This window comes from Octodon degus, unplaced genomic scaffold, assembly GCF_000260255.1.
Source record: "Octodon degus isolate 3935 unplaced genomic scaffold, OctDeg1.0 scaffold00024, whole genome shotgun sequence".
Taxonomy (NCBI): Eukaryota; Metazoa; Chordata; class Mammalia; order Rodentia; family Octodontidae; genus Octodon; species Octodon degus.
Genome location: NW_004524600.1, coordinates 8921997 through 8949794, shown reverse-complemented (window position 1 = coordinate 8949794; position 27798 = coordinate 8921997). Strand labels below are relative to the sequence as shown.

Here is a 27798-nt window from a genome sequence, read left to right as displayed (position 1 = left end):
CAAGCCCAAGGGCCTGAGTTCAATCCCCTGTTCCAGTGAACAATTAAAGCACAAAGTGTGAGGACTTAAAAAAAAAGTAATACAAAGAACAATCCACTTAATATCTTATTGTAACCTGATGACAAACTGCTACTTAAGCCAAGAAATAGTATCTAGGAAGCATTTCTATGGAGCTGAGAAATGTGTGTTAAATATACGAAGCTTCCTGGTGATACTTCAGCCACGATCATGTCTAAGCAAGTTGACTTTGAAAAAAAGAAGAAACTTTCAAATACAGATGGTCTTCTACTTAAAATGATTTGACATTAGAAATGTGTGAAAAGACACGCATGCAACTATTCTGTTTTTCATTTTCATTACAACTCTCAATAAAATGTATGACATATTCAACACTTTGTTATAAAATAAGGTTTTTGTTAGATTATTTTGCCCAAGGGGCTGGGGAGATGGCTCAGTGGAATAAGCACTTGTCTGGCAAGCTCAGAGGCCTGAGTTCAATCCCCAGTTCCGGAGGGAAAAAAAAAAGATTTTGCCCAAGTAGTCCAGTGTAAATATTCTGAGCTCCTTTGAAGTAGGCTAGGATAAGGCATGATGTTTATTAATACGTGATATCATCATAAATCAAGGAGAATTGATTTTTTGAAATATTTTCCTGGGCTGGTAATATAGCTCAGTGGAATCAGTGCTTGCCTGGCAAGTGCAAGGTCCTGAGTTTGATCTTTTTGTGATACCACAAAAAGAATGAGAGAGAAAGAGAGGGAGGGAGGGAGAGGAAGAGAGAACGAGCGAGCAAACAAAGTATTTTTCAAACCTGTCTTTTCTGACATGGGCACATTAGTCCACATCTTTAAACTTTTGTTGGGGAAAGATTTCATAACTACTGTCTGCCAGGATTTGGATCATATTTCTGAAGATAACCCTGTTCTACCTACATGCCAACCACTTGGTCAAGAAATAGAATGTTATAGAAGACACTCATCAAAACAATCAAGACAGACTTTCTGTAGAGAAGTGTGGCAGAACAAGGAAAAGGGAAAGATAGAGTAGTAGTAATTCAACACAAACTCTTGGTGGACTGTACTGCTCAACTTTCTTACACATCTTTACTGTTGTAAAACAGGATAATAAAATGAAATTATAGATGGGAAAGTTGCGATTTACTCAGAATCTACTTGCCAAATTAAAACTAGCAAAAGAAGATAACTATGCAAGCTGTTATTATATGAAAAGAATAAGTGGATTTCAAATGAGAAAGCACATTGGGTAAAATCATGTACTAGAAGACATTTTCTTGTGAGCTACACAGTTCTGTTCTGTGCCTCTACTAGGTTAAGAAAAGAGTCATGACACATAGATTCCACTGACAGGATGTGGACTATTGGAATGTAAGCACACTAACTCCTTATACAGCAATGTGTACTTACATGTCTATAATGGTACTGTGGTATCACACTCACTAACCATCACCTTCCCAAGGATGCTTTCCATGGAATTCCATGATATTGTTTCTACATCAAGAGGGATGGTGGCACATGCCTATAATCATAGCACTTGGGAGCTGAGGCAGGAGGATCACTACAAGTTCAAGCCTGAGCTATATAGAGTTTAAGGCCAATCTGAAGTAGTGAGACTGTCTCAAAAAGACCAAAGTTATAATAATGTAGAACATAGTACTGTGAGTTGATAAGGACAAGAAATGAATACCTGGGAGGTTTTACCCATTTGTATTTCCAAGACAAGATGGTTGTAAGGGACCTGTATGATACTATCGGAATATGGGACTGCACTAGATAGTCTGCTAGGGTTAGCATGTCATAGACTGAGTAGTTTGACTAATAGAACTTTACTTTCTCACAATTTTGAAGCTGGTAGCTCAAGATTAAAGTGCTGATAGGACTAATTTCTCCTTAAACCTCGGTTATGGTTTGTGTGCATATGTCCTCTCCAAGCCTCATGCTGTCATGGGTAGACTTCAAGAATTTATGATTGATTTACGGTCCAGTGCTGGGATTGTGAGTGCTGTACCCACCCTGGGGTGGGTAGCCTACACACAATATAAGGGAGGAAAAGAGGCTTGCTAGCTACCTGAGGAGGGCCCGGGGAGATGGCTCAGTAGAATAAGCGCTTGCCTGGCAAGCGCAAGGTCCTGAGTTCAATCCCTGTTTCTGCCAAAAAATAAAAATAAATAAATAGTAATAGTAATAAGAAGAAGAGGAGGAGGAAGAAGAAGCAGCAGCAGCAGACGACGACGACAACTTGTAGAATGTAGGACATGTTGATAAGTACTGGCCATGTGATTTGGTTCAGTAAGGAGAGGCTATAGTCATCCATGGGCACTCTTGAGAGGAAGTGTAGTGAAGGATCTTATGTTAGGTCCCGTGGACCCCAGCACCTCTGAAGAGGTTCTTTCACATGAACCCTTGTGCAAAATTCAGTAAAAGTTTTCAGACTTCAGTTTGATGAGCTCTAAATTGTCATTAGCCTAAGAGTATTGTCAGAAGCCTGAGGTGGAACTTCCAAGATGATGCTGGTCCCTAAGGTGAATGTACCTTAATCTCCTTTCCAGTAGCCACCCAGGGCTCAGATAAATAATCATGAGATGACTTCATATTTACATTAAGACCATTAAATCTGTGCTGTTTAACGGGTGTAACAGGACCAGGATAAACAAGAATAAACCACCACAGAGGTCCTGGAACTGGGACTTTGAGTGTCATGAGAAGAGAATAGTGGATCTGCAGGTGACCCAGGACAGCAGAGCTTCCCAGCACAGACGACTGCTTAGCTGCTGCAGTCTAAAACATGTTTTAACTTCCTTTCTTCTTTGCTACGTTTTCCTCTGATCTGTTTGTAGAGAGAAATGGCCTGTAAATAATGTCCTAATTTTGCCACCTAGTAGTTCATTTTACTTTAGCCAACTTACTAAATTCTGTAGACATCAGTTTTTTCATTTGTCACATGGAGGTAATATATGCGCTCACAGAGCTGTCCTGAGGATACACATGTCATGAGGTAGCACATAAACCGCTGTCATGGTGCTAGAATGCAGGAGGTATTCTGCACATTTTAGTTAGCTTTTCTGTAATTGTGCCAGCTAAAAAAATGAAAAAAAAAGTCATTTGGAGAAGAAAAAACAAAGAGAATAATGAAAGGTTCCATTATCATATGAGTGATTCAGCATCGACATTCTAAGGTTACAGCTTTATAAACCTAAACAGAATCCTATGTCACATGTTATAAATTCCTATGCTAGGCAGTATAATAGACATTACATTTGAACCATTTTAATTAAGTTGTCTTACTACCCTTACAGCATATGACAGCAGTTAATTCCAAGCTTATTCACTATTCTGTTGCTGTGTTGATAAATATTTTTGGATTAATTAAAGTTACCAGAAATGGTTGTCAACAATAATGGAATCCCCCTTCTATAACCCTTTTAAGTCTTTGCATTGCCATATGATTGAGTCTAAACTCCAGCATTTCTGATTTGATTCTACTTAATCCCTTCCCTTAATCTCCCCAACATTTCTATGTTAGCTGTCACCCATAACTCCAGCTCCCACTGTGCTGAGCTATTTTGAGTTTCTTTTCCCTGTACTCCCACGTGCTGTAGAACCTAACTTAAGACACACCTCTCTCCACCTGGCAAATCACTGCTTATCCTTTAGTTTTCTTGCAAAGCCTAAATGATGTACCTCCATCCTATTTACCATTGTGTATTTACTTCCTAACACAGTACAAAGTACATTAGGATTTTAGTAGTTTTTAAGTGAATGAATCAATTCTCAACCCAATTACATGGATTATAATGATGATCTTCCATTTTATATAATCTCATTGTGTAACCTATGCATTTCAAAATGTTTTTTATGGGTAGTGGTATAGATTTGGGGGGAGGGTTTATGTTTTGTGTTTTGTTTTACAGAAACAGTGCTAGAAATAGAACCGATGGCCTCAAACATGATAGACACTCACTCTACCCCTGAGCTGTTTACAACCTTTTTGCCCTAATTTTGAGACAGAATTAAGGATCTCTAAATTGCAAAGGCAGTCTTCAAGCTTGCAGTCCTCCTGCTTCAGTCCTCTAAACAGTTGGATTTATAAGTTTACACCCCAAAACAGGGAGAATAGAACAGTGTATTTTTCAGTATACATACTATTATGCCCTGCTTGATCCAGTGCATCAGATATAAAATGGATTGAGTTCTCTTTCCCTTTAACTGCCATGAAGGATTTTTAAATGATATGCAATCACTGACATTGACTTTGACTTGAATTTTTTAAAATATAAAAGTCAAATATAAGCACAAGGTCCTGAGTTCAATTCCCCATACAAAAAAAGTCACATATAATGGTTTACTGTAACAACACAAAGAAGTAGATCTCATAGAAAGGGCTTTCCTCTTAAATTTGTATATAGATGGGGCCAGGAAGATAGCTCAGTAGAATAAGCGCTTACCTGACAAGCGCAAGGACCTGAGTTCAATCCCTGGTTCCACAAATAAATAAATAAATAAATTTGTATATAGAAAAACTCAGTTTGTATGGATATTTTAAAAGGTAATCCAAAGATATAGACCATTGATTTAAAAACCCTAAAACTATGGAGTTTTTTCCAAGAGAAATTTATGTCTAAGAAAAAAATGACAGATCAAATGATCACAATAGAGTTATACAATCAAGTTGTCCTATTGAGCTTTTCCTCTTGGTAAAACTATTAACCTTCTAAAGAATTCTCTTTCAGCTGTATCTGCCTGGCACAGAGAATGAGATCTAAAGGTATAGTATAAAAACTTCTGAGAAGGTGGATGTTATGTGAGCTTTTTAAAATTTGCTTCACAGTAATTTAAAAAATTAACATCTGCTATTTTGAAGCTAATCTTAGTGTGTTGATGCCCTTAACCATTTCTCAATCCCACAGTCTTTTATCTCACTTCTCCGGCTGTGTTCCCACCACCCCTGGTCCCATTAGCAAACCTTGAGCCAGCCTCAGACTTACCAAAGTACTGCTTTGGTTTCAGCTGCTGCTCTGCAAGAGGAAGTGAGTGTGGGGGTGTCTCTGTGGCACACTGTGATAAAGCTGTGGTGGTCTTATCTCTCCTTTAGGTAGTGGCGCTTTATGACTACACAGCGAGCCGATCAGATGAACTAACCATCCATCGCGGAGACATTATCCGAGTGTTTTTCAAAGATAATGAAGACTGGTGGTATGGCAGCATAGGAAAGGGACAGGAAGGCTATTTTCCAGCTAATCATGTGGCTAGTGAAAGTAAGTTTTATGCTCCCTTCCTGGTTTACTAATATGGTATAACTGACAGTCCAAGATTTGTCATTTTCTACTCTTTAATTTACTGTCTTTGTAATCTTTTCCTGTGTTTACCAATAGATACTACTTTTCATACTCATGATGCAAAAAACAAAAAAGGGAGGCACTAATATGTAAGAAAGCTGTCTCATTCTGAGATTGGAATTATTTGCTGATTGCACTTTCACCGAGGGACCTGCCCCCGCCAGCTCCCAGCTTGCTCCTGCAGCTCTGGCACGCTGCCACTTACTGCACGCAGTTTGGTCCCTTCTTCTTGTGCCATACGGACTCCTCTGTTGACCAGCATCTTTACAGCCTCCCATTCCTCACCTCCTTCATTTTATGTGTCACAGTCCAAGCTGGCTACCTGATAAACCCAAGTGCAGTGGCCTCATTCTTATAATGAATGAAACCTCCATTTGTAAAAGGAAAAAATTGAGCTGAAGACAATTCAATGAGTTTCTGAAAGCTGTGTATTTGGGTCTAGGCTTTGAGGGGTGAAAACATAACTAACATAAAAAGCTTGAAAAGAAAATAACTTAAAACTGTCACCAAAAGAGAAAACTGAAAAGGAGGGCTTTTTAAGAAGAAAGCGTCCTGTCCGCAGTTAACTTGATACCACGGTAAGAAAAGCGTAAGTCAGGGATCAGGAAAAGAGATTTCAGATCCTTGCTCAGCAGCTTACAGCGTTGTGCCTCCTGTGAAATGAAGATGTTGAAGTTGGGCACCTCTGTGCTCTTCCAGAAACACTGTTTTCAGTATTTATTGTTTATTTTTGTTTCTGAAAAGTAGTAGTGGTTATAAATAATAGTGGGTTTTCAGACTAATCCATGAAATCCCATTTGACCCAAACTGTGATTCCTAACCTAAGTTATCAATTTTAAAAGCAAATGATCTGAAGAAAAGAAGAAGGAATTTCTTCTTAGATTACTCACTGCCTAGGCACTCACTTGCACCTAGGTCTAGGTGGCATCTTGCCTACCCCTGGACCTTCCCAGTACTCCTCTTCCCATACTCATGTGGCCCCAGGTCTCTTTGCAGCTCCCTTCTTTATCCTACAAGGGGAGATGCAAAAGTACAGTGAATGTTTGCAGTCTTTTTTAGTGTATTAAAGTAAAAAGCATAGGCCATTAATCTCCTCAGAATACCCCCCTCACTTCAAATCCTGTCATTCACCAAAGCAGTCCCAAAAATCTTCTTTTATGAATGTCTTTAAACAGCATGATTAAAAATTCAGTGAATGCCACTGCAGAGGGCCATCCAGTAGAAAGGCAGGCTTGTAAAAACATCGCAGTGTGTCTCATCTGTCTCACTCCCTGGGTCTGCCACTGATCTACCTCTGGCTCTTCTTCAAAGTCCAGGGGCCTCGAAAGTCCAATTTAGAATTGATCCAGCATATCAAGGCAGCCTGAATAGCACAGTTACTAAAGATGCTTAGTAAAAAAGGACTTCCAGAACTGCTTTAGAAAGTAGCAGGACCTCTGGGTGTGGTGGCATAAGCTTGCAGTCCCAGCACTCTGGAAGCTAAGGTGGGAGGGTTTTCAGGAATTTAGGGTCAGCCTGAATTTAGGGTCAGCCTGAATGACCCTGCCTCCAAAAGAGAAGTGGCAAGATCAATGGAATAAGTATGCTCTGCATGAGGGGGAGAGTATTTTGAAAGTGAATTAATAGCCATGTATCTTTCTTTTTTTTTTTTTTTTTTTTGGCAGAACTGGGGATTGAACTCAGGCCCTTGAGCTTGCCAGGGAAGCACTTATTCCACTGAGCCATCTCCCTGGCCCCTTGCCATATCTTTCACTGCAGTAATTTTTCAATTTATATATTTTTATTTTGCCTCCTGTCACCTTCAGTAAACTCTTCTTATTGCAAGTACTATCTCAGGGGCCGGGGAGTTAGCGCAGTAGAATAAGTGCTTGCCTGGCAAGCGCAAGAGCCTGAGTTCAATCCCCAGTTCCGCAAAAAAAACAAGTACTATCTCAAAAATTATTCACCTTTCTATCACATAACATGATTCTTAATTTTTTCTCTTGGAATAGTATTATTTTTCTGTATGTAATAAATGAGATTTAAAAAATAAATTAATTTAAAAAATAAAAAATAAAAAAATGAATGAGATTACTTTAAACTGTACTACAAGTATATTTTTATGTTTAAGAAAGAATGCATAATGGAAAAAGCTTAGAAGGAAATTTTAGCGGTTAAGTCTTAGCATCTACAGTGTATGACAGTGTTTGACTCATCTCCAATAAGCTCAGCACTTCTAATTTCCAGATTGTCAAAATAGCCAAGGCACCTCCTCTCCTTAGTGATGGCTGAGTGATGGCCCTTACAGAGGATCAATAGCTGTGGTTAAGCAGGGGTAGCTTCTGCTTCTAAATCAAGATGCCACAGTTACTGTAGAGGACATCTATAATTTTAACTCAGTATTAAAATCCATCATTCCATTCAAATACAAGTGAAAACATCTACAGATTTTTTTTTCACTTGGATATAAAAAGATTGAGTATCTCAAGGTAAGGTGATACTAGATGCAGTAATGTTAGCTGACTTACACAAATAACTTCTCAGGCTCACCAATTGAGAGATTATAGATATTTAGTGTACAGTAAGTTAAAATCTAATAAAATTTGTTTTTCTTTCATAGTAACCAAAGTCATCTCTGAATCATATCTCAGTGATAGTCAGTGACTGCATATAAGATTCTTTGTCTCAAATTATCTGCATAATCTCTTACTAAGTCCGAGAATAATTGATATTTTTAGTTTCACTCACTGCTTCTTGTAAAAGTCTTATAGAGGTCAGAACAAACAGAAAAGGAAATTTTTGAATACCTGAGAACATACTAATTCAATTCTCACACTTTGTCAGAGGTTATTCTCCTCTCCTTTTATCCTTTGTACCCAAATTTAACAAAAATGTAGCTGTCCAGTTTGAATAGAGAAAAATGATTCTCAGCAGCACATTGCACCCTAAAAGTAGAAGGAATTGTCCTTGATCTTTATCTGAAGTCAAATATGCAAAGCAAATGTTCTAAAAAAGAATATGTGAGCAAGATTTCTGTGTGCTGCGCACTTGAGAGCTGTGTCCTTTGAGAGAGCATCACTATGGAGGAAGATGGTGCTCACTGTTACAAGGGATTTACTTTCTTTGTATCTTAAGCGCCTGGAAAGAAAACAGGACCAGCTTCTCTTAATCACACCTAACAACCTTTTCTATAAAAGATAAAGAAACATAATAATACTATTAGCCCATACACAAAACCAGTTAATGTATCTTGAGTGTGCTTTAGAAACTTCTCTTGAAAGGGCTGGGGACATGGCTCAGCAGCATAAGCAGCTGCCTGGTAAGCGCAAGGTCCTGGGTTTGATTCCCAGTACAAAAACAAAACAAAACACTAGAAACTTCTCTCAATTCAGAGTTCTTCTAACCAATTTTAAAATAGATTTTCTTTTTTCTTTTTTTTTTTAATTTTTTTAAACATTTGTGTGTGTGTGTGTGTGTGTGTGTGTGTGTGGCCAGCTCAGCCCACCTGGGGGCGGGGCTGGCTGGCATGTGGTGCTGGGGGATTGAACCGCAGAGTCCCTGTGCTTTGCCAAGCTTGTTCTAAGTAGGTGCTTTAGACCAGTAAGCCATCTCACCAGCCCCTAGATATTCTTTTAACTCTTCAAAATTCTGCAAGAGCCTGTAGATTCAGTACCATCATATGTCAGTTCAGTAGACTTTATAAGTTATAATTGGTTGTGAGACTTTTAGCTTCAACATCATGTGTAGCCTAATCCATACTTATTTCATTCTGCATTCCCAAGTATCCCTGTCCATACCTCTGCCTGGCCAAGCCCATCCTGCTCTTCAGATGTGCCATAGCTGCTTATTCCATTCAGCTCTTGCCAAGTCCACTCACTTTGTCTTTACTCTTAGCTTTTTTCGGATAAGGACACATTTTATGGTAGGGTTGCAAACATGTCTCTCCATGACCAGATTATAATCTCTTTGAGAATGAAGACTCACTTTTGTTCACCTGCATCTCTCCTCTAGTAGGACCCAGCAAATAACCTTGCATACAACACAGTCCTGGTACATGTATGTTGAGATAAAATGAAATAAACATCCACATGATTGGATAGTAAGTAAATATAATACCTTCTACATTTCTGAAATCCTAATTAAAAGTTTAAATCATAACTAATATGTAACACAAGTGTTAGGAAGCTTTTGTTATACAAGGGAATTAAGTACCTATTTGTCTTTAATTTCATACCTGCTACCCTACATCATTGTTCCTCCCCATAGAATAATGTATCTTAATTTAATTACATTAACTCCTTTTTCAATTCCAGCACTGTATCAAGAACTACCTCCAGAGATAAAGGAACGATCTCCTTCTTTGGCTTCCAAGGAAAAAGCTTTAGCTCCTCAAAAGGTAAATATTCTGAAGGATATATGTTGCTTATGTACTTCGGTATTTTTCACTCTTCCTATAAAATATACTCCTTTATGTTTCTATCCTTATAATTCATTACCTAGTTTATTATTTCTTTTGCTCTTGATACTGACATTATGAAATATATGAGGCATATGTTATGATAGTCATTTTCTAGATGAAAAAACTGAGGAAACTCAGGGAGATAAGTAGACCTCCAAGTTGCAGCCAAAAAAATGGGACAAGGACCGAAAGTGGCACTTGCGACTTTGTTTCCACTCTATACTTGCTTAACTGTGCTACTGACACTGCCATCAGTCCCATCTGGAAGGTGCACATACGTGCCAGAGATCACTGAAGCCCAGTTTTCTCTTACTGAAAACATTTCTTCTGCTTCTAAAGTACTTTCAGTTTAGAATGAATGTGGGTGTATTACCAAGTATATATATTAGCTTGCTATCAGGTCCCTGAGAGACACAAGTCTACAGTCTTCTGATGTCAATAGTACTTTCATAGAAAAGTCTATTAAGCACTATATTATTATATGTACTGCCTATTAAACTTGTTTTATTATGTAACAGTTGATCTTGCCTTAGACTGGGTAGCTTTCTTACTTATTGACTCTGTGAACTCACACGCAAGTATATGTCCTATTCGTGTATAATTACAGTGTCCTGAAAAGGTTTTTTGACAGTCATATATCATGCAGTCATTCAGCACATATTTATCGAATTCTCCTCTGGCAAGAAGTCTCTTAATCCCCCCTGACAGAGCAGACAAGACTTTTATCTCCTAGGGACATTCAGGAAGTTCCCAGAGGAGAAAGTGCTTGGCCTGAGGCTTGTCATATGAAAAAGTGTGTACTAGGTAGGTGAATTTAGCATAAAAGAATTCCAGCAAGGGGAAAACTTAAGGTATGATGTGCTACAAGTGTGGTTAGAGAACACAGGTCTAATGGAAAGAAGGGCAGGATAAAGGCACAAGCCAGGCCCACGGGGTGTGCTATACTGGACTAACTAAAATGCCTAGTGTTTGTCCTCCAGACAAAGGGGAGGCTATCAAGGAAGTAACCAAAGGAATGACATTAAGGAATCTGCATGTTATTAAGATCTTACTAGTGGGGGCTGGGGAGATGGCTCAGTAGAATAAGCGCTTGCATTGCAAGTGCAAGGGCCTGAGTTCAATCTCCGGTTCTGACAAAAAAAAAAAAAAGATCATACTTGTGTCCGCTAAGTGCTTAGATTGCAGATAGCTGAGACCTAGTGAAGTCTTTTAGAGACAAAAGCCCAAACTGCAACCCAAAACCCAATTACTTATCCCAAAGTCCCAACATGATAATTAAACCTGAACATTGAGGTTTTAGCTTAGAAAAAACAACTCGCACATTAATATCCTTTGCCTTAAAAACAAACAACATGCGTGTCATAGGTTGACACCACAGACCTAGTACAAGGAAATTAGGACTCCATAAAATAGGAAAGCCTGAGGGCTGGGACTCAGTGATAGAACCCTTGTCCCTCATATACAAGGCCTTGGGTTCTATCCCCAGTACCACAAAAAAGGAAATAAAAAAGCCGGAATTAGTGGGGTTAGAAAGAAGGGGACACAGGCTATTATTGCCTAGAGTTATGGTCAGTTGGATCTAATTAGTGGAACTGGAATTGAAGATTTTTGCTAAGGGTCCTGGCCTCACAACTGAATAGACAGCAGTGCCAAAGAAATAATGAGATGAGCTAGGAACATTTGGAGAGATACAAACAAGGGATAGTGAAGACTGGGAAACAAGTTCAATTTTAGGTATCTTTTTGTTATTCATATCTTCAATATTCACAAATAGAAATATTGACAAGGGTCCAGAGATACAGGATTGAAAATTGAGCAGAGGCAGAACTTCAAAATCAAAAGAAAATCAGTATATGCATCATATATCAGAAGTATAAGTTTGTAATGCAGATAGTAGCTCAGAAAGACAGTTACCAAATTCTAAAAAAAAAAGTCAAAGACAGAATCCAGTTGAACAGTAGATGAAGGGAAATCAAAGGAGGAGATGATTAAGAAAAAATAGGGGCCGGGGAGGTGGCTCAGTAGAATAAGTGCTTCCCTGGCAAGCACGAGGGCCTGAGTTCAATCCCCGGTTCCACAAAAAAGAAAAAATAAAGGAAAAGGAAAGAATCAGATAAAGCAGGGCTCTTGAATGTAGGCTAGGGGAGCAGGGAGGTTCAGGAGAGTATGTTTGAAAAGAAACTAGCTGTTAAGTTACCTAAACACTTAATAATCAAGAGGACCTTGGTAGCTTTGCACTGTATCTATGGATTGACAAGGATTAAAGGGTAAAGATTGATGGGCACTACAGAAAATGAACCTATGGAAGTCTCAGAGCTTCACTTTGAAGAGTGAAATATAATCAATGACTAGAGAGAGAACTGTCATCCAGGAATTTTTTTAAGTATTGGGGAGGTGGATAAAATCATATACTAAGGAAACAAAGCCAAGGGACAAGTTCAAGATAAATAATTAAATAAATACATAAATAAATGACACTGTGATTGTTAATTGTGATATGTCAACTTGAATGGAGTAAGAGCCAGCTGCTGGATTAGCAGAGCACAGTTCTGGGTGTGTCTGTGGATGACTGACACAGGGACTGTAAACAGAAGGGAAGGAAGGCCCAAGCCAGATATAGATGATATCGACCAGTAGGCTTCTAGCTTGGATGAGGAAAGAAGGGAAAAAAGAAGGAAATCTTCCCTTTGCCTTGAGAGGAGCTGCTGTCTTTGCCTTCCTGTGGAAGTTTGTCCCCAGTTCCTTCACGCTCCCAATGCAGACTCTTCAGTTTCTGACACAGGCTTGCCCTGGACTCCTGCAGACACCAGCCTTCACCTTGATCCTGTGGCCCTCCCGCATGCAGATGACCCTGTGCATTCCTCCACCCAGTTCTGCAGGTGGCTGTAAGGAAATCATTTATATGAACACACACGTGTGCTTGCACACATGCACACACACATTTTAATAAGCCTGTTCTTCTTGTCAACTCTAACTGATACAGACACCAAAGGCACAGACGATATTGAAGGAAGCAGGAAGTTTTCTGTCAGAAAGCCAGGTTGGTAGCTGCATCGTGACTTAGAGCAGTGGTTCTCAATTGGTGGTGATCTTACTTCTCAGGAGATATTTAGCAGTATTTAGACATTTTTGTTGTCTCAATTACAAGGACAGAGGCCCTACTTGCTTCTAATGAGTCTTACTTAGCCACCTAGATACAAAAGACTTCCTTCTCCACAAAAAATTATCTAGGAAAAAGTATCAGCAGTGTCAATTTAAAGTAGTGCTCTTGGGCCAGCCAAATAGCTCAGCAGATTAAAATGCCTGCTTAGGCAGATACAGGGGCTGGGGATTCAATCCCTGCCATCCCATGCAAGCCCCCCCCCAAGCACGCTAAGCTGGCTATTGAGATTGGGCATGGTGGCACATGCCTGTAATCCCAGTGCTTGGGAGGCTATAAACAGGAGGATCACTATGAGTCCTATCTAGTAGTGAGACCCTTAAAAAACTAAAAAGAATAAAGTAGTGCTCCTGTAAGATAGTAAATGTGCATGGGGGTGCATGTAAGCCAGAATCTAGAGATTTAAGGCTATCATTATATTCTCCAAAACAAAAGGCATGGCTCACTGCTAATGAAGATGGGGGCAGGTAGTGAAATAGGAGCTCAAGCAAAAGACAGACTGTGAATTCCTATAAAGAGAGCAGGGCCAGGAGCTTACATGGGACATGTTAAAAAGATTCCTTCGTGATCCTGGGAGCCGTGGTCTGAATACCACAAAAATCTGGGAGCTGTGGTCTAAATACCATAAATCTATATCGTTAGTAATCTATATCGTTAGTTTTTTTTTTTTTTCCTTCAATAGTGGTTGGCATCTAGAAAAGGTGATTTAGGTTTGCACTGTAATTGAAAGAGAAAGAGAGAGACAGACAGAGAGACAGAGACAGTGTGTGTGTGTGTGTGTGTGTGTGTGTGTGTGTGTGTGTGTGTGTTGTAGAAGAACAAGAAGTCAAGAGACTTAATAGAGTCATTGGAGGGCTGGGGAGATGGCTCAGTGGTCTAAGTGCCTGCCTGGGCAAGTGCAAAGACCTGAATTCTGTCCCCAGTACTGCTTGCCACATCTGCCCCAGAACCCTGGGTACATTATGTGGGCCCTAAAACTGGGTGTGGTCATGCACACCAGTAATCCCAGCTCTGGGGAGGCTGAAAAAGGAGGATCACTAGGAGTCTGAGATGCATAGCAGGACCACGTATCCAATAAATAAAAAAATAAGTCATTGGAGTTGTGCACTATGGAGGATCAATGAGATAGCAGAGTTTGGAAAACCATGACAAGACTGGCAGACTTCTTCTCTACAAGGCTGCAGTAAGCTACCCAAACGTGGGTAGAAGCATAGAGCTATACAGTAAAGGACTCCATAAGCTAAGAGAGACTACGGTAGCATTTAAGGCTAGAAATTTACTTAGTACCTCAGGTATAAAGCATTATCTGTTAAGATCAGCTCATGAAGTATCTATGAGAGCTGCATGAAATCAAAGGACATATTAGAATTGAGCTGACGAGGGAACTACACCCCCAGAGTGTTGGATAGCTTGTACCCCTTGAGCATTAAAACTTGAGAACAATAACAAAATTGGAATCAAAGTTAGATTTACTCACATTTGGAAAATGTATCTGCAGCTTTGTCTTACTTTGTGTAACTAGCACATCCTTGAAATATGTGCAAATCAGACATCTGTAAGTTGAGTGATACTTTAGAAATGTGTTAATCACTCCACTAAGGCAAATAAAAATACTTTGATGACCCCCCCAAAAAAAAAATTGGAATGAACAGGAAACTGGTTAAAACAAGAACTTATAGCCCAAATTATTGTGTTAGAGCTAAGATCTCAAACTCAGCTAAGGAGTTAATGCAGCAGAAACATGGATAACATTGCCATGGGGAATCAGTGTAACAGCTAAGATTTTTAGTCCATTTCTGAAATTCTGAGATGCTGTGAAAGGTGTAGCCTTTACTGTTAGTGACTTCCTGGCATCCCTGACTTTGCATCACATGACCACGTCTATGCTGACCAAGCCCCTCCTGTAAGTGTATTCTTGTCTGTGACCTGCAGATTCTGCCTCAGCCAGAGGAAACAGGAACTCTCAGTCTTACTGGCTACCTGGGAAGGTCTACATTTCCTTAGGGTAAGGACTCTTCACTTGCTTCCAAGACTCCAAGTTCTCACTGTCTGTCCCACTCCTTTATTTAGATGGACTCACTGCCTCCAGGTCTTGGTTCAGATTAATTTCTTTTGAATTATGTGTCACGCATTTCCCTTATACACTGATCTCATTGATTTAGACATAGCTGTCTATTCATCTCCTAGCAGACTGGTTCTTCAAATAGCCTTCTTGACCCTAGAGGTCTACTTTAGGCTAATCCCACTGGTTCCTAAACCTATTCTAATGATTCTCATGGAATTTATACACATGCAAAATAAAATACTTTTTAAAATGGAATAGAACTGGGCTGAAAGACAGCTGAGTAGTAAATCAGGTTGTTTGATCCCCAATACAGTGGAAAATAGTAATAAAATTAAGTAAAGCAAAAGTGTTACAGAATATAAAAATCTATTTGGACAAATGAAAAATTCTCATGTGGGAGATAGAGCTTTAAGTGGGTTCTTCACTCCCCTGACCTGGGGCATTGAACCTGAGCTGTATCCCCAGGCCTAAGGACTATAATTTAATCTCCTGTGTCAGAACCCGTGTGTTGGGGTAAGGGGCTCAGTGAGTGTGCAGCTCATTGGTAGCACATTTGTCTGTTGTGCCCAAGACAAAGGACTCTATCTCTGCTGCCACACAAATAATAAAGAATGGAATCCTTCATATATTTCTACTCTAGGAATGTACTGTATGATTATTAGACAGTGTTTACTTTCCTGTGGGAGAAATTGTAAGGAATAATATGTACTTTAAAAAAAGTCCCTGAGAAACATAATGTTGCCCTGGACAATTAAATGCTCGGGGTACACTATGAACCGTGAAGCTGACGGCCAACCATTGAGAAATGTGAAACTGAGCTTCCTTAGCACCCAACTAGCTGCATTTCTTAAGTTTAGTTCCTTTATCAAAGTATAGTTTGATTTTTATCAAAAGCCTGTCTTATAAACCTACCACAAGGTCTATCAGATGTTTAAGTTCACATGAAAGTCTTGTTTATCATATGTAAGATTTTTTTTTCTAAAGAACGTGAAAAGTAGTCTCTGATAAGTGGCTAGGATTGTGAAAGGTCTAAGTTTATAGATAGGATTGTAGGATAGAATTTGTGCTGAGGAAAATATCTTAGAGTTCATCACTCGCAGTTCTAGTCAAGTCAATTTTACAGGTGAAGACATTAAGATACAAAAAGTTAGGAGAAATCAATTCAAAATGATACTAATTAAAAGCATGGCCTCCGTATTCTCTGATCAATGCCTTTTTCCTTTCACTGTCCTGTCAATGACCCAAGTATTTCCTGTACAGTTATGTAGGGTTTGTGTCACAATAGTTTTTTGTTTTTGTTTTTGTTTTGTCTTTTTTGAAGCAGTTTCACTCTGCAGTTCAAGCTGACCTTGAACTCATTTTGTAGCCCAGGTTGACCTCGAACTCACAGCCATCCTCCTGCCTGAGCCTCCCAAATACTGGGATTACAGGCATGTGCCATCATACCTCACTCAACATTTTTTAGAATTCTACTTTTATTTTTGTTTTGTTCTGCCCTTTTTCATATGAAAATACTAAGAATTATATTCTTTTTTGTTTTTGTTTTTGTCTTATGTTTTTTTGTCACTATGCTATCCAGGCCAGCCAAGGGTTCCTGGGCTCAAGCTATCCTCTGGCCTCCACCAGCCAAGTACTTATTGCTATGGTGCATACCACTGCACCCCACTGTATTCTTTATACTTTTGAAAGGGAAAAAAGAAATACAGAAACTCAATTGTTTTTCTTTCTTTTTTAGAAGTATTTCTAGCCACACAACAGAATAAGAAGAGAATTGTACTTTTTAGTAGCTTGGCAGCTGCCACATCCTACAAATTCTCCCCAGTGGAACACACCTGCTCTGTTGCTATTTGTGCCAGGTACCTTCCAGCATTTCATGTGGCTCGCTGGAATCATTTGCTGCGGCTCTTCCCCTGTAGGAGGAGGGGGCAAGGCCTGTGTTATTCTCTATGCTAGGCCAGAGATTCCCCACACAAATCAGTAGCTGCTGACAGGACAAGAGACTGGGAGTAGGAGAAGGCACTCTCCGGCTCATTCCATAGCATTTTTACAGAAATGTGCTGCAAAGGTTCATCTGAAAAAGAGAATAGGGGGGCCTGCCCTTTAGCTCAGCTCTTTAAGTGGCTGCTTCAACAAAGCAGTCAGGCTCAGGTTGCTGTGGTTCGATCCCCACAACTCAAGCCAGCCAAACCTGCCCTGAAGGCATTCGGAGAAAAAAAAAAATCCTTCTGAAAAAGAGAATAGAATATTTGGGCTACTGGCAAGGAAAGAAACTTAGAAGCTTGAAAAAAATCATGCTAACAATTTGCTGTTATTTTTTCTTTGTATTTGGAAACTTGTTTGTTTCTAGGCCTGTGCTATTAACTTAAATGACTCATTTACTTGGAGGGATCATTTTTTTAAAATTTTTACAACTTAATTATTTTAATTTGTTCTAATCTAAAAGTAGTGTAGGTGCTGGTGAGATGGCTCAGTGGTCTAAAGCACCTACTTAGAGCAAGCTAAGCAAAGCACAGGGACCGCAGTTCAATCCCCCAGCACCACATGCCAGCCAGCCCCGCCCCCTGGTGGGCTGAGCTGGCCACACACACACACACACACACACACACAAATAAATAAATAAAATTTAAAAATTAAAAATTAAATAAAAAATAAAAGTAGTATATGCTTGTAATTTTAAAAATTCAGCCATACAGAGTAGTGTGAAATGAAAATAAACATTACTTCCTCCTAATGATAATCATGTTCATTCTAACAATTTTTTGCATTGGCCTTGCAAAAGTGTTCTCTATTTTTATGAGCATACATGCCTTTATTCACATTGATCTGTTTTTATGAAACTACGTTTATACTTCATTTTTTATCAGTATATCTTGGACATCTTTTCTTGACATAGAAAATTCTATTTTCAACCTACTGAAATCCTAGTTTTCTTTTATGCTCAATTTTTTAAGGTTCTTGATACTAGTTGGTTTTTTTTTTTTCGGAACCGGGGATTGAACTGAGGCCCTTGCGCTTGCCAGGGAAGCGCTTATTCCACTGAGCCATCTCCCCGGCCCCAATACTAGTATTTTTAATTGAAAAAATTAAACCCAAAGTTTGAAAACACCATCTACTTTCTCAAAGTGTTAAGACATTGACATAACTGTATTTTTATACAGTTGCCCACTGTAGAGTAATAATTATGTATAAGAACATTAGAATATTTCTTAAAATGTGAAACAATTACTGTGATATTTATTTCCTCCAAAAACTCATTAAATGAATAATAATTACTGCTTTTGCTATTCCAAGATAATTATATCTACTATAGCTCATCTTCCCTTGAGTGTTTTAATTATTTTCGTTGTCTTAATAAGCATGTAGAGTTGATAAGGGCAGACAGGCTGAATTCAAAAGCCTGGCTCGTAAGCCCAAGTACATACTAGTTACATATAGAAACAGCTACTTTCTGTTCTGGGCCAGAACAAGAGCAGAGAACCCAAAAGCATCAGATAATTCCATGGTTGTTCCTCTTCCAGCCAAGCACACATCCACACAGAACTTTGCACTGGTAGTTATATCAACCCTTGGAAAAACAGTAACCAGTAGATAGATTGCTGTCAGTATTCAGTCTTCAGTGTGTCTAATAATAGTGCTGTATAACACTATATTTTCAAAAGTCACCTTATACAGTCACTTTATACATGTTATTGTTCCATGTGGCAGAAATGAATCTGAATTATCCTTCACCATAGGAATAATATGTTTTTTATTATTGTGTTGTCCAATACATTTATAGTAATGATAATTTTTTGTTTTTTGTTTTTTGAGACAAGGTCTTGCTATATAGTTCAACCTGGCCTAGAAATCACTGTGTAGCCCAGGCTGGCCTCGAACTGAGGGTAATCCTCCTGCCTCAGCCTCTTCTGAGTACTGGAATTCTAGGCATATGCCATCATACCTGGCTGACTTGCTTTAAAGATTCAGTAATATTTGAAGTTTTCTTCTTTTGTGTGAAGAAATATCAAAACTAACTTAAGTTAGTTTTAGGGTTAGTTTTGTGTAACAAAGATAGTGCTAAAACTAGTCTAAAAAATCTTAACCTGATAAGTAAATTAAAACTAAAGCACTTAATTTGTTTTATTTCTTGAAAAATTTCATTTCAGGCAGCACTGATTTTTTTTTTCTTTCCCCATAATTTGTCTCAGTAATTTATAACAACTATTTTAACAATATTATTAATTTCAGACTTGAGAATATAACACAGTGCTATAGCACTTGCCTCCCATGGATGAGAGTCTGAGTTCAAATTTCCTTACCACAGAAAGAAGGGGGGCAAAGAAAGAAATCAATTAATCATATAAATGTTATGTATATTTTTAAAATATCTGTTAATCTTGACTTTAGAACATTCCCACAAACTGAAGAGGTGGGGATGTGACAGTGATGTGACAGCAGAGTCAGCATGGGTTGCCTTCCAACTGCATTCCACTCTCAACAATGAAGGCCCTACATAATCTGCACAGAGGACGTCAAGAGTCTTCCAAGGTCCACAGAGAATCTCCCCTGCCCTGAAAGGGACCCACAAGGTCTTGCCTGTGTGAAACATCTAGTGCTAGTTTTGCTGTTCCTCCTCCTTTGTCATTTGCACCTGTTCTACCACCTTGCACTGGCACATGTACCTCAGCCTCTGTGTCCTCTTGGCCCAGTCCCTCCCTCTCTCTGTTGTCAGGACCTCTGACTTCACAGTGAGACTCTGCAGGTCTTCTCAGCTTTCCTAGCCTGGGAGTAATACCTAAATGATTTTCACAGGTTCTGAAAGAGCAGCCTACAGGGAAGCTATTTCCCTATTTTATAGTTGCCATTCCTTATTCATTGCCAATGAGTGTCTCTGAGGTCAGATGTCATTTTCTTGTACAGATCTTCCATAAAATTTCAGTCTAGGGGCAAGCACAGTGGTACATCTCTCAATGGTGGCTCAACCTAAGAGTATGAAATAAGTGATGTTACACTGGGTCAAACCAGTGTTCTCCTATCTGACAGTGACTCCAAGGATTGTATGATAGAAATAACATGGTTTTTGCCCTACTACTCAGAAGCATGAAAGAAAAGATCACTTGAGCTCATGAGTTTGAAAATAGCCCAGGCACCATTGCAAGACCTTGTCTCAAAACAAAACAAAACAAAAAATTCATTTCACAATGATATTTTCAGAGGATAACCTAAATGTCAGTAACATTTCTCCTAAAATCTATTACAAATCTAAAGATATGATAGAACAGCTTGCCACTAATCATTGCCATAAATTGTCTTTTAGATAGTGGCAGGATTATTATCAGCGCCATGTCTTCTGACTTGACAAGCAGTGTGACCTTTTTCTGAAAGTTCTCTGACAGCCCAACTCTGCTATTGTCTTGTTTTGTCAACCTCTGTGCTTCAAGATTTCTTATCTTCAGCACATTGGCACTTGGTCGTTAGAAATACGTTGTACATCCTAGGACTTTTAACAGCATCAGCAGCTACATTATCCACAAGATTCCAGAAGCACTTCATCCTGGTCATAATAGTTAAAAACACATCATGCAGACATTTCCAGATTTCCCCAGGTCAAAATAACATCCTGTTTCCCAGTTAAAAACCAATGCTTGGGCTGGTGAGATGGCTCAGTGGTCTAAAGCACCTACTTGGAACAAGCTTAGTGAAGAGCAGGGACCGCGGTTCGATCCCCCAGCACCACATGCCAGCCAGCCCCGCCCCCTGGTGGGCTGAGCTGGCCACACACACACACACACACACACACACACACACACAAAATAAATAAACTTAAAAAAAAATTTTGTTTAAAAAAAAAAAAACCAATGCTTAAGATGGGTACAGGATACATACTTGTCCCAGAACTCAGAAGGCTGAGGCAAGAGCATCACTGTGGATTTGAGGCCAGCCTGGGCTACATAGTGAGCTTAAGGCCAGCATGAACTTCGTAAGGAAACCCTGTCTCAAAAAATGAACTGTTGCTCTGATTTATTAGGGATATATATATTTATAAATAATCAGGATATGAGTATGTTTTCCCTGTTAATATAATTTTGTTTCCATTATTTCATTATCTACAATTGTAGGAGTTTTGGTATTGGGGCTACACTTAAAGCTCAATGTGCTCATCACTTGCCTACCATGTGGGAGGCCATGAGTTTGAGCCCCAGTCGTGTGGAAACAAAAAAACAAAGATGTACCCAACCTTGTGAGGCTCAAAGTGATGAACATATATAAAATGTCTTAATTAAATTTAGGCAGTCATTGACTATTCCCTTTGCTTAAGAAATTAACTATGAAAATATTTGCATTTGTCATGCTAATCTTCTGGTAGTTATTGCTCAGCATTCATAAATAATGTCATAGTAGTCACCAATTTTAATATAAACATTTAGGAAACATAAAAGGAAAGAAACTCAGTCAGTCCTCTCTTTTCTCCAGAAATCCCATATACAATAAAAATCTTTTTGAGTGTATTGGCATAAATTTGCACATCTGTTTTTTTATTTGAACTTTTTTGTACTTAATGAGTATTTTTCTACACACGTTACTGCTCCCCCGGTCACCATGTGTGTATTTCAGCAGCCACCTCCCATCTACATGCTGAACACATTTCTTACATGCACCTGCTTTGTGATAGTCTCAGCAGCCTGACTGGGGAAGAAGTACTCCCTGGTGATGGGAGGTTAGGGAACAGTTCCATCCCATAGGAGGAAGTGGATGACCCAAATGACTCCACATTTTGCAAAAATTATTAAAAAGTAGGCTACTGATCTGATGTTTCCTGCCACCTTGCTTCTCTAGTCAGCTTTCCTTCTTTGCAAACCAGATCCCTTAGACTGCCAGGAAATGAATACATGACAGCAGCAATGTTAAGCACCTTGGTGCCAGATGCGTAAATAGCACTTGTGTGTATAGCTTGTCTCACCAGTCTCCTAGCTTGGGTGTAAACCATTTTTCTATTTTTTTTCTCATTTGTACCCTGGAATTTGACCATTGCTTTAAAAAGAATCAATTACTGTTTTGACTGTCACTGTATCAGGTTTGTGATTACCTGCCTCAGAGAGGCCCGTGGTCTTGGTCATCTTTTTTTGTCCTTTCCATTTGACTCACTACCCTATTCTCTCACACCTGGTCAAAAAATAGTGTCCACACTTCTCAAGTTGCTAACCTCTAACTCCAAGTTAATCTTTGTTCCTGTTGTTTGAAGAGATACCATCTACCATAAATTCTCTCAATTTTTTTTTCCTACTCTTTGTATTTCTGTAAGGTTACTCACCTTCTGCAGCTGTTTTTAGGATGCAGGTATGGTTCAACATACAGATATCTGTAAATGTAATACATCACATAAACAGAAGAAAGAACAAAAATCCATGTAATCATTTCACACACAGAAAAGGCCTTGGAACTAGTGAAGGGAAGGAGGAAAGGACAGAGAGAAAAGGATAAAAAAGAATAAAGGAAAAAAATATAAACAAGCTTTTTTGTAAATAAGGAAGGGAACAGAGGATGAAGTCAGGAGAGGGAAAGAGGAAGAAAGAATCAAGATATACCATGTACAGGTACAAATTCCATATAATGTGTGTTATCACAATATAGATCCCAATAAAATTAATAAAAATAAAACATGACAAACCTTCATGATTAGAGAAGAAAAGTAAAGCCTTTAGTCAGATGTGGTAGTGTATGCCTGAAATCTGAGCACTTACGAGGCTGAGGCAAGAGGATCACTGCAAATTCAAGGCCATCCTGGGCTACATAGTGAGCTGAGGGCCAGCCTGAATTATACAGTGAGACCCTGTCTCAAAAAAAAGAAAAGAAAAACAAAACCTGAAGAAAATAGATATAGAAGGATCTTGTCTCAGTCTGATAAAAGCCATTTATAAGATGGCTCAGTGGAATAAGCGCTTCTCTGGCAAGTACAAGGGCCTGAGATCAATCCCTGGTTCTGCAAAAAAAAAAAAAAAGAGAGAGAGAGAGAGAGAGAGAGAGAGACTGACAGCCAACATTGTACTAAGTAGGGGAAGGCTAAACACTTCCCCTCCACATTCAGGAACAAAACCATTTCTGTTCAATACAGTTCTTAAAACATCAGGCAACAGAAAAATATAAAGGGATATTACATGGCTTTTCTTATATGAGAAACCCAAGTTACAAACAAAAGAACAAAATAAAAGATAAGAGAAGTAGAGAGGTAGTTCTTTCTCAGATGAGAAGATCAAGAGATGAAGAAGAGGGAGAGGGCAAGGAAAGGGGATGGAAAATAGAATTAAAATGGGTTATGTACGTGTCGCAGCTCAATGGAAAGAATGCAAACGTGTTAATAAAAAAAGAAAATTAAAGGTCTGGGGAGATGGCTCAGTGGAATAAGCACTTCCCTGGCAAGCGCAAGGGCCTGAGTTCAATCCCTGATTCTGCCAAAAAAAAAAAAAAAAGAAAATTAAATTTAAAGAGGAAATAAAGGTATATGTATAGGTCAGGAAGAAGTCAGATTATCATTATTTGCAGATTAACAGGATCCTCTGCATAGAAGACCAAAAGTTCATAACCAAATCCACTAATGTAGCAGGATACAAAAATCAGCACACAAAAATTAATAGCGTTCCTGTACGTCAGTAATTAAAAAAAAAAAATCAGAAAAATAGCTGGATGTAATGGAATAGATTAGTAATCCTGGCTCTTAGGAGCCTGAGGCAGGAGACTCTCAGCAAGTTGAAGGCCAGCTTGGGCTACGTAGCAAGAACCTGTCTGCAAAATAAATAAAGACAGACAGACAACCAATACAATACCATTCACAATAGCATAAAGAAAAATTAAAGTTTAAAAAGAAATAAGGGATAGTAACCTAACCAAGAAATTTACCTCACCAAAGACATGAAAGATCTCCATAGAGAATACCACCATACTCTTAAAAAAGAGATTGAAGAGGACATCAGAAAATAGGAAGATAAGGGGCAGCCAAATAGCTCAGTGGATTAAAGTGCCTGCTTAAGCAGACACCGGAGCTGGGAGTTCCATCCCCAGGCCTGCTGAGCCGGCCCCACCCCTGGAGCGTGGTGGCACACACCTGTAATCCCAGCTCTTGGGAGGCTATAAACAGGAGGATCACTATGAGTTGGATCTACGCAGCGAGACCCTGTACGCCGCTCCTGTTCCTGGATAAGCAGAACCATATAGTAAAAATGGCTATACTTCCAAAACTGATACTTTAGACACATTTAATGGAATCCCAGTCACAAGTACCAGCAGCCTTCTTCACTGGACTAGAGAAGAGAGCCCTATAATCCATGTGGAGCCAGAAGAGACCCAGTCCTTGGCAAAAGGAACAAGGCAAGAGGTATCACAATCCCAGACTTCAAATTATACTACAAAGCTACAGTAACTAAAAATGTAACATAAAGGACAATATATTAAATGGATTTTTGGAGCTGGGAGATGGAATAGGAGCTTGCTACCCTGGGTGCACCATGCCAGCCACTGAAACTGCCCACTCCACGCATCGACCTGGGATTGCAGTACCTCCAGGAACAGTGCACCCCCTTGGGGAAACAAAAAATAAAAATATAGCATAATGGTATTGGCACAAAAGCAAACATATGGATCAGGGGAACAGAATAGAGGTTGCAGAAACATCACCAGCTACATTGAGCTGTCTATGACAAAGGAGCTAGAAACATGCTAAAGGAAACATAACCTCTTTGACACATGGTGCTGGCTGGGACAACTAGCTGTACACATGCAAACCTGTATCTAGACCTGTATCTCTCATGTGTACTAAACAGAAATTAAAATAGATAAAGAGATCTAAATGTTAAAACAGAAAAATCCACTAGGAGATTAAATACGGACAACTCTTGAGGACATAGGCATAAGCAAGAGATAGAATTCCAACAGCACAAGAAATGCCAAGACTCAACAAATGAAATCATACCAAATTTTAAAACTTCTGTACAGCACAGGAAGCAGCCAGAGTAAAGAGGCAACTTAAATCTTCAGATAGAGAATCAGAAAAAAATTGTGACATATATATATATAATTTTTTTTTTAATGCGGTACCAGGGATTGAACTCAGGACCCTGCGTTTGCCAGGCAAACGTTTATTCTACTGAGCTATCTCCCTGGCCCCAGTGCCATCTATTCCTCAGGCAAAGAACTGTCTAGTATATATAAAGAAGTCAAAGTACCTGGACCCCCAGAATAAAAGACCCAATCCAAAAATGGGCAACTGAAATGAGTAGATACTTCTCAGAACTATAAATGGCCAATATATGCATGAAAAAAATGTTCAGTGTCTGTGGCCACTAGTGAAATGCAAATTTAAGCAACAGAGATTCTACCTCACTCTAGAACAAATAGTTATAAGCAAGAACAAATAAAAATGGACTGGGAAAAAAAGGGGGGGCAGGGAGATGGCTCAGTGGAATAAGTGCTTCCCTGGCAAGCACAAGGGTCTGAGTTCAATCCCTGGTTCCGCAAAAAAATAAATAAATAAAAATTAAAAAAAAAAAATGGACTGGGGTGATAGCTCAGTGGTCTAAGTGGCTGCCTGGCAAGTGCAAGGACAGGTTCAATCCCTAGTACTGCATGCCATTCTGGCCCCAGAACCCTGGGTGCACCATGCCAGCCACTGAAACCAGGCATGATGGTACATGCCTGTAGTCCCAGCATTAGGAAAGCTGAGACAGGAAGATCACTACAAGTCCAAGCTGTGTAGCAAGTTCCTGTACCAAATGAATAAATAATAGATTTTTAAAAAATTTTTAAAAATACCTGGAGGAGGTTCAGGTATTTAATCCCAGTGCTTGGGAAGCTGAAGACAGGGGAATCACTACAAGTCTGATCTACATAGTGAGACCCTGCAGACCCTGTCCTAAATACATTTTTTAAAAAATGAATGGTAAAAGGGGCCGGGGAGATGGCTCAGTGGAATAAGCGCTTCCCTGGCAAGCGCAAGGGCCTGAGTTCAATCCCCAGTTCCGCAAAAAAAAAAAGAATGGTAAAATATGGCAGGGGCCAGGGAGATGGCTCAGTAGAATAAGCTCTTGCCTTGCAAGCGCAAGGGCCTGAGTTTAACCCCCGGATCTTCCAAAAAGAAAAAGAAAATGTGGCATCTATACACAGTGGTGTATGCAATGGCGTATATGCTGCCATAAAGAAGGATAAATTTGAGGCATTTGTAGGAAAATGGATGTACCTTGAGAACATAATGTAAGTGAAATGAATCACACACACAAACTTAAATATCTCTACTTCCAGCCAGCACTCAGATCCTGTGTGTGTGTGTGGGCCTGCCCACCTGCCTGAACCTCCTCCATCAGACAGGCCTGATATGGAGCCCTGTGGCAGAACTCCCTGCATGGAGGCTAGGGGTGAGACCAACCCAGCTAATCCAGGAGCAGAACATCTTGCCAGAGGGGCACAGTGGGTTTACTTCCATAGGTTATAGCATGAAGAAGTGGAGCACAGCAGCCAGACTCAAGCCACGCCCAACTAGATGAGTTCAAACTTGGTAGATCCTGGACCCAGTAAGCTGAGACACTTTGCTAGACCTAGATCTATGAGAGCGTCCTCTTTCTCTCTTGATTGAGAGAGGGGGCAACATGTAACCAGGGTGAACTAGTCTGCCTGGAAGACTCCAGGTACATCAAGGGGAGGTGATCAGACAGAACTTAGGGGAACTAATTTAAATACAAATTCCCAATTTAATATCTTCTTAGTTATACAGTCATAATATTTGCTCTTACGGTCTAAAATACAAACCCATTAGTTACAAAAGTTTGTCAACTGCTAAATCTCACTACCCATTATTAGTGTTGCTAATTGTAGTTCTACAAATAGAAAACTGTAACTGCCTTAACCACATAATCTCTCTTGGGTAATAATATTAGTAGGTGCTAAGGTAATAACTACAGCAAAGCTCTACACCAAAGATCAGAGGACAGTGTCTTATAAAATGACAACAAGAAAGAGCAAAATGCATTCTCAGATCCTGAGCCCACCCAGAACAAATGCAGGACATACCAGCACAGAAGAAACTGGAAATCACACTCCTGAAATCTCTGAAATAATACCATCTGAAGTAAAGAAACAACTGCAGAAATGTATAGAGGATATCAGATCAGAAATAATCTCTGAGGACCAGGGAGATGGCTCAGTAGAATAAGTGCTTGCCTGGCAAGCACAAGGTCCTGAGTTCAATCCCCGGTTCTGCCAAAAGAAAAAAAAAAAAAGAAATAATCTGTGAGGGGCTGGGGAGATAGCTTAGTAGAATAAGTGCTTACCTGGCAAGCACAAGGTCTTGAGTTCAATCCCCAGTTCTGAAAAAAGAAAGAAAGAAAGAAATCTCTGAAGTGAAAAAAGAAATAACTATAGTGAAAGAATTAATAAGTGCTTCTAAGGAAGACACTGATAAAAGAGAATAGAAAAAACTGATGGAATTCTTCAATGAGCAATATAGGAAAGAAATAAAATGCACGAAGCAAATTCAAAGATATATTCAGGAAATTAAACCCTGAGTCACAAGCTGGCAAAACCATTTGAATGAAAGTGAAAATAGAGTTTCAGACCTTGAAGACACTGTTGCAGCTAGTGAAAAGGTAAAAAAAAGATCTCTTAACAACTGGGATGGGGCTGGAGAGATGGCTCGGTGGTCTAAAGCACCTACTTAGAACAAGCTTAGCAAAGCATCAGGGACCGCGGTTCAATCCCCCAGCACCACATGCCAGCCAGCCCCGCCCCCTGGTGGGCTGAGCTGGCCACACACACCACAC

General features: G+C 39.4%; 1 protein-coding gene across 4 annotated transcripts in view; it reads left to right on the top strand.

The window, feature by feature from the left end:
* Positions 1-27798, top strand: part of LOC101579400 (jouberin) — a 181013-nt gene that overhangs the window by 132043 nt on the left and 21172 nt on the right. For all 4 annotated transcript variants that reach the window (XM_023712174.1, XM_023712173.1, XM_023712176.1 and 1 more), the window contains exons 13-14: positions 5110-5272; positions 9646-9728. In XM_023712174.1, coding sequence (XP_023567942.1) covers positions 5110-5272; positions 9646-9728 — 246 coding nt within the window. The remainder of the gene's footprint in view (positions 1-5109; positions 5273-9645; positions 9729-27798) is intronic.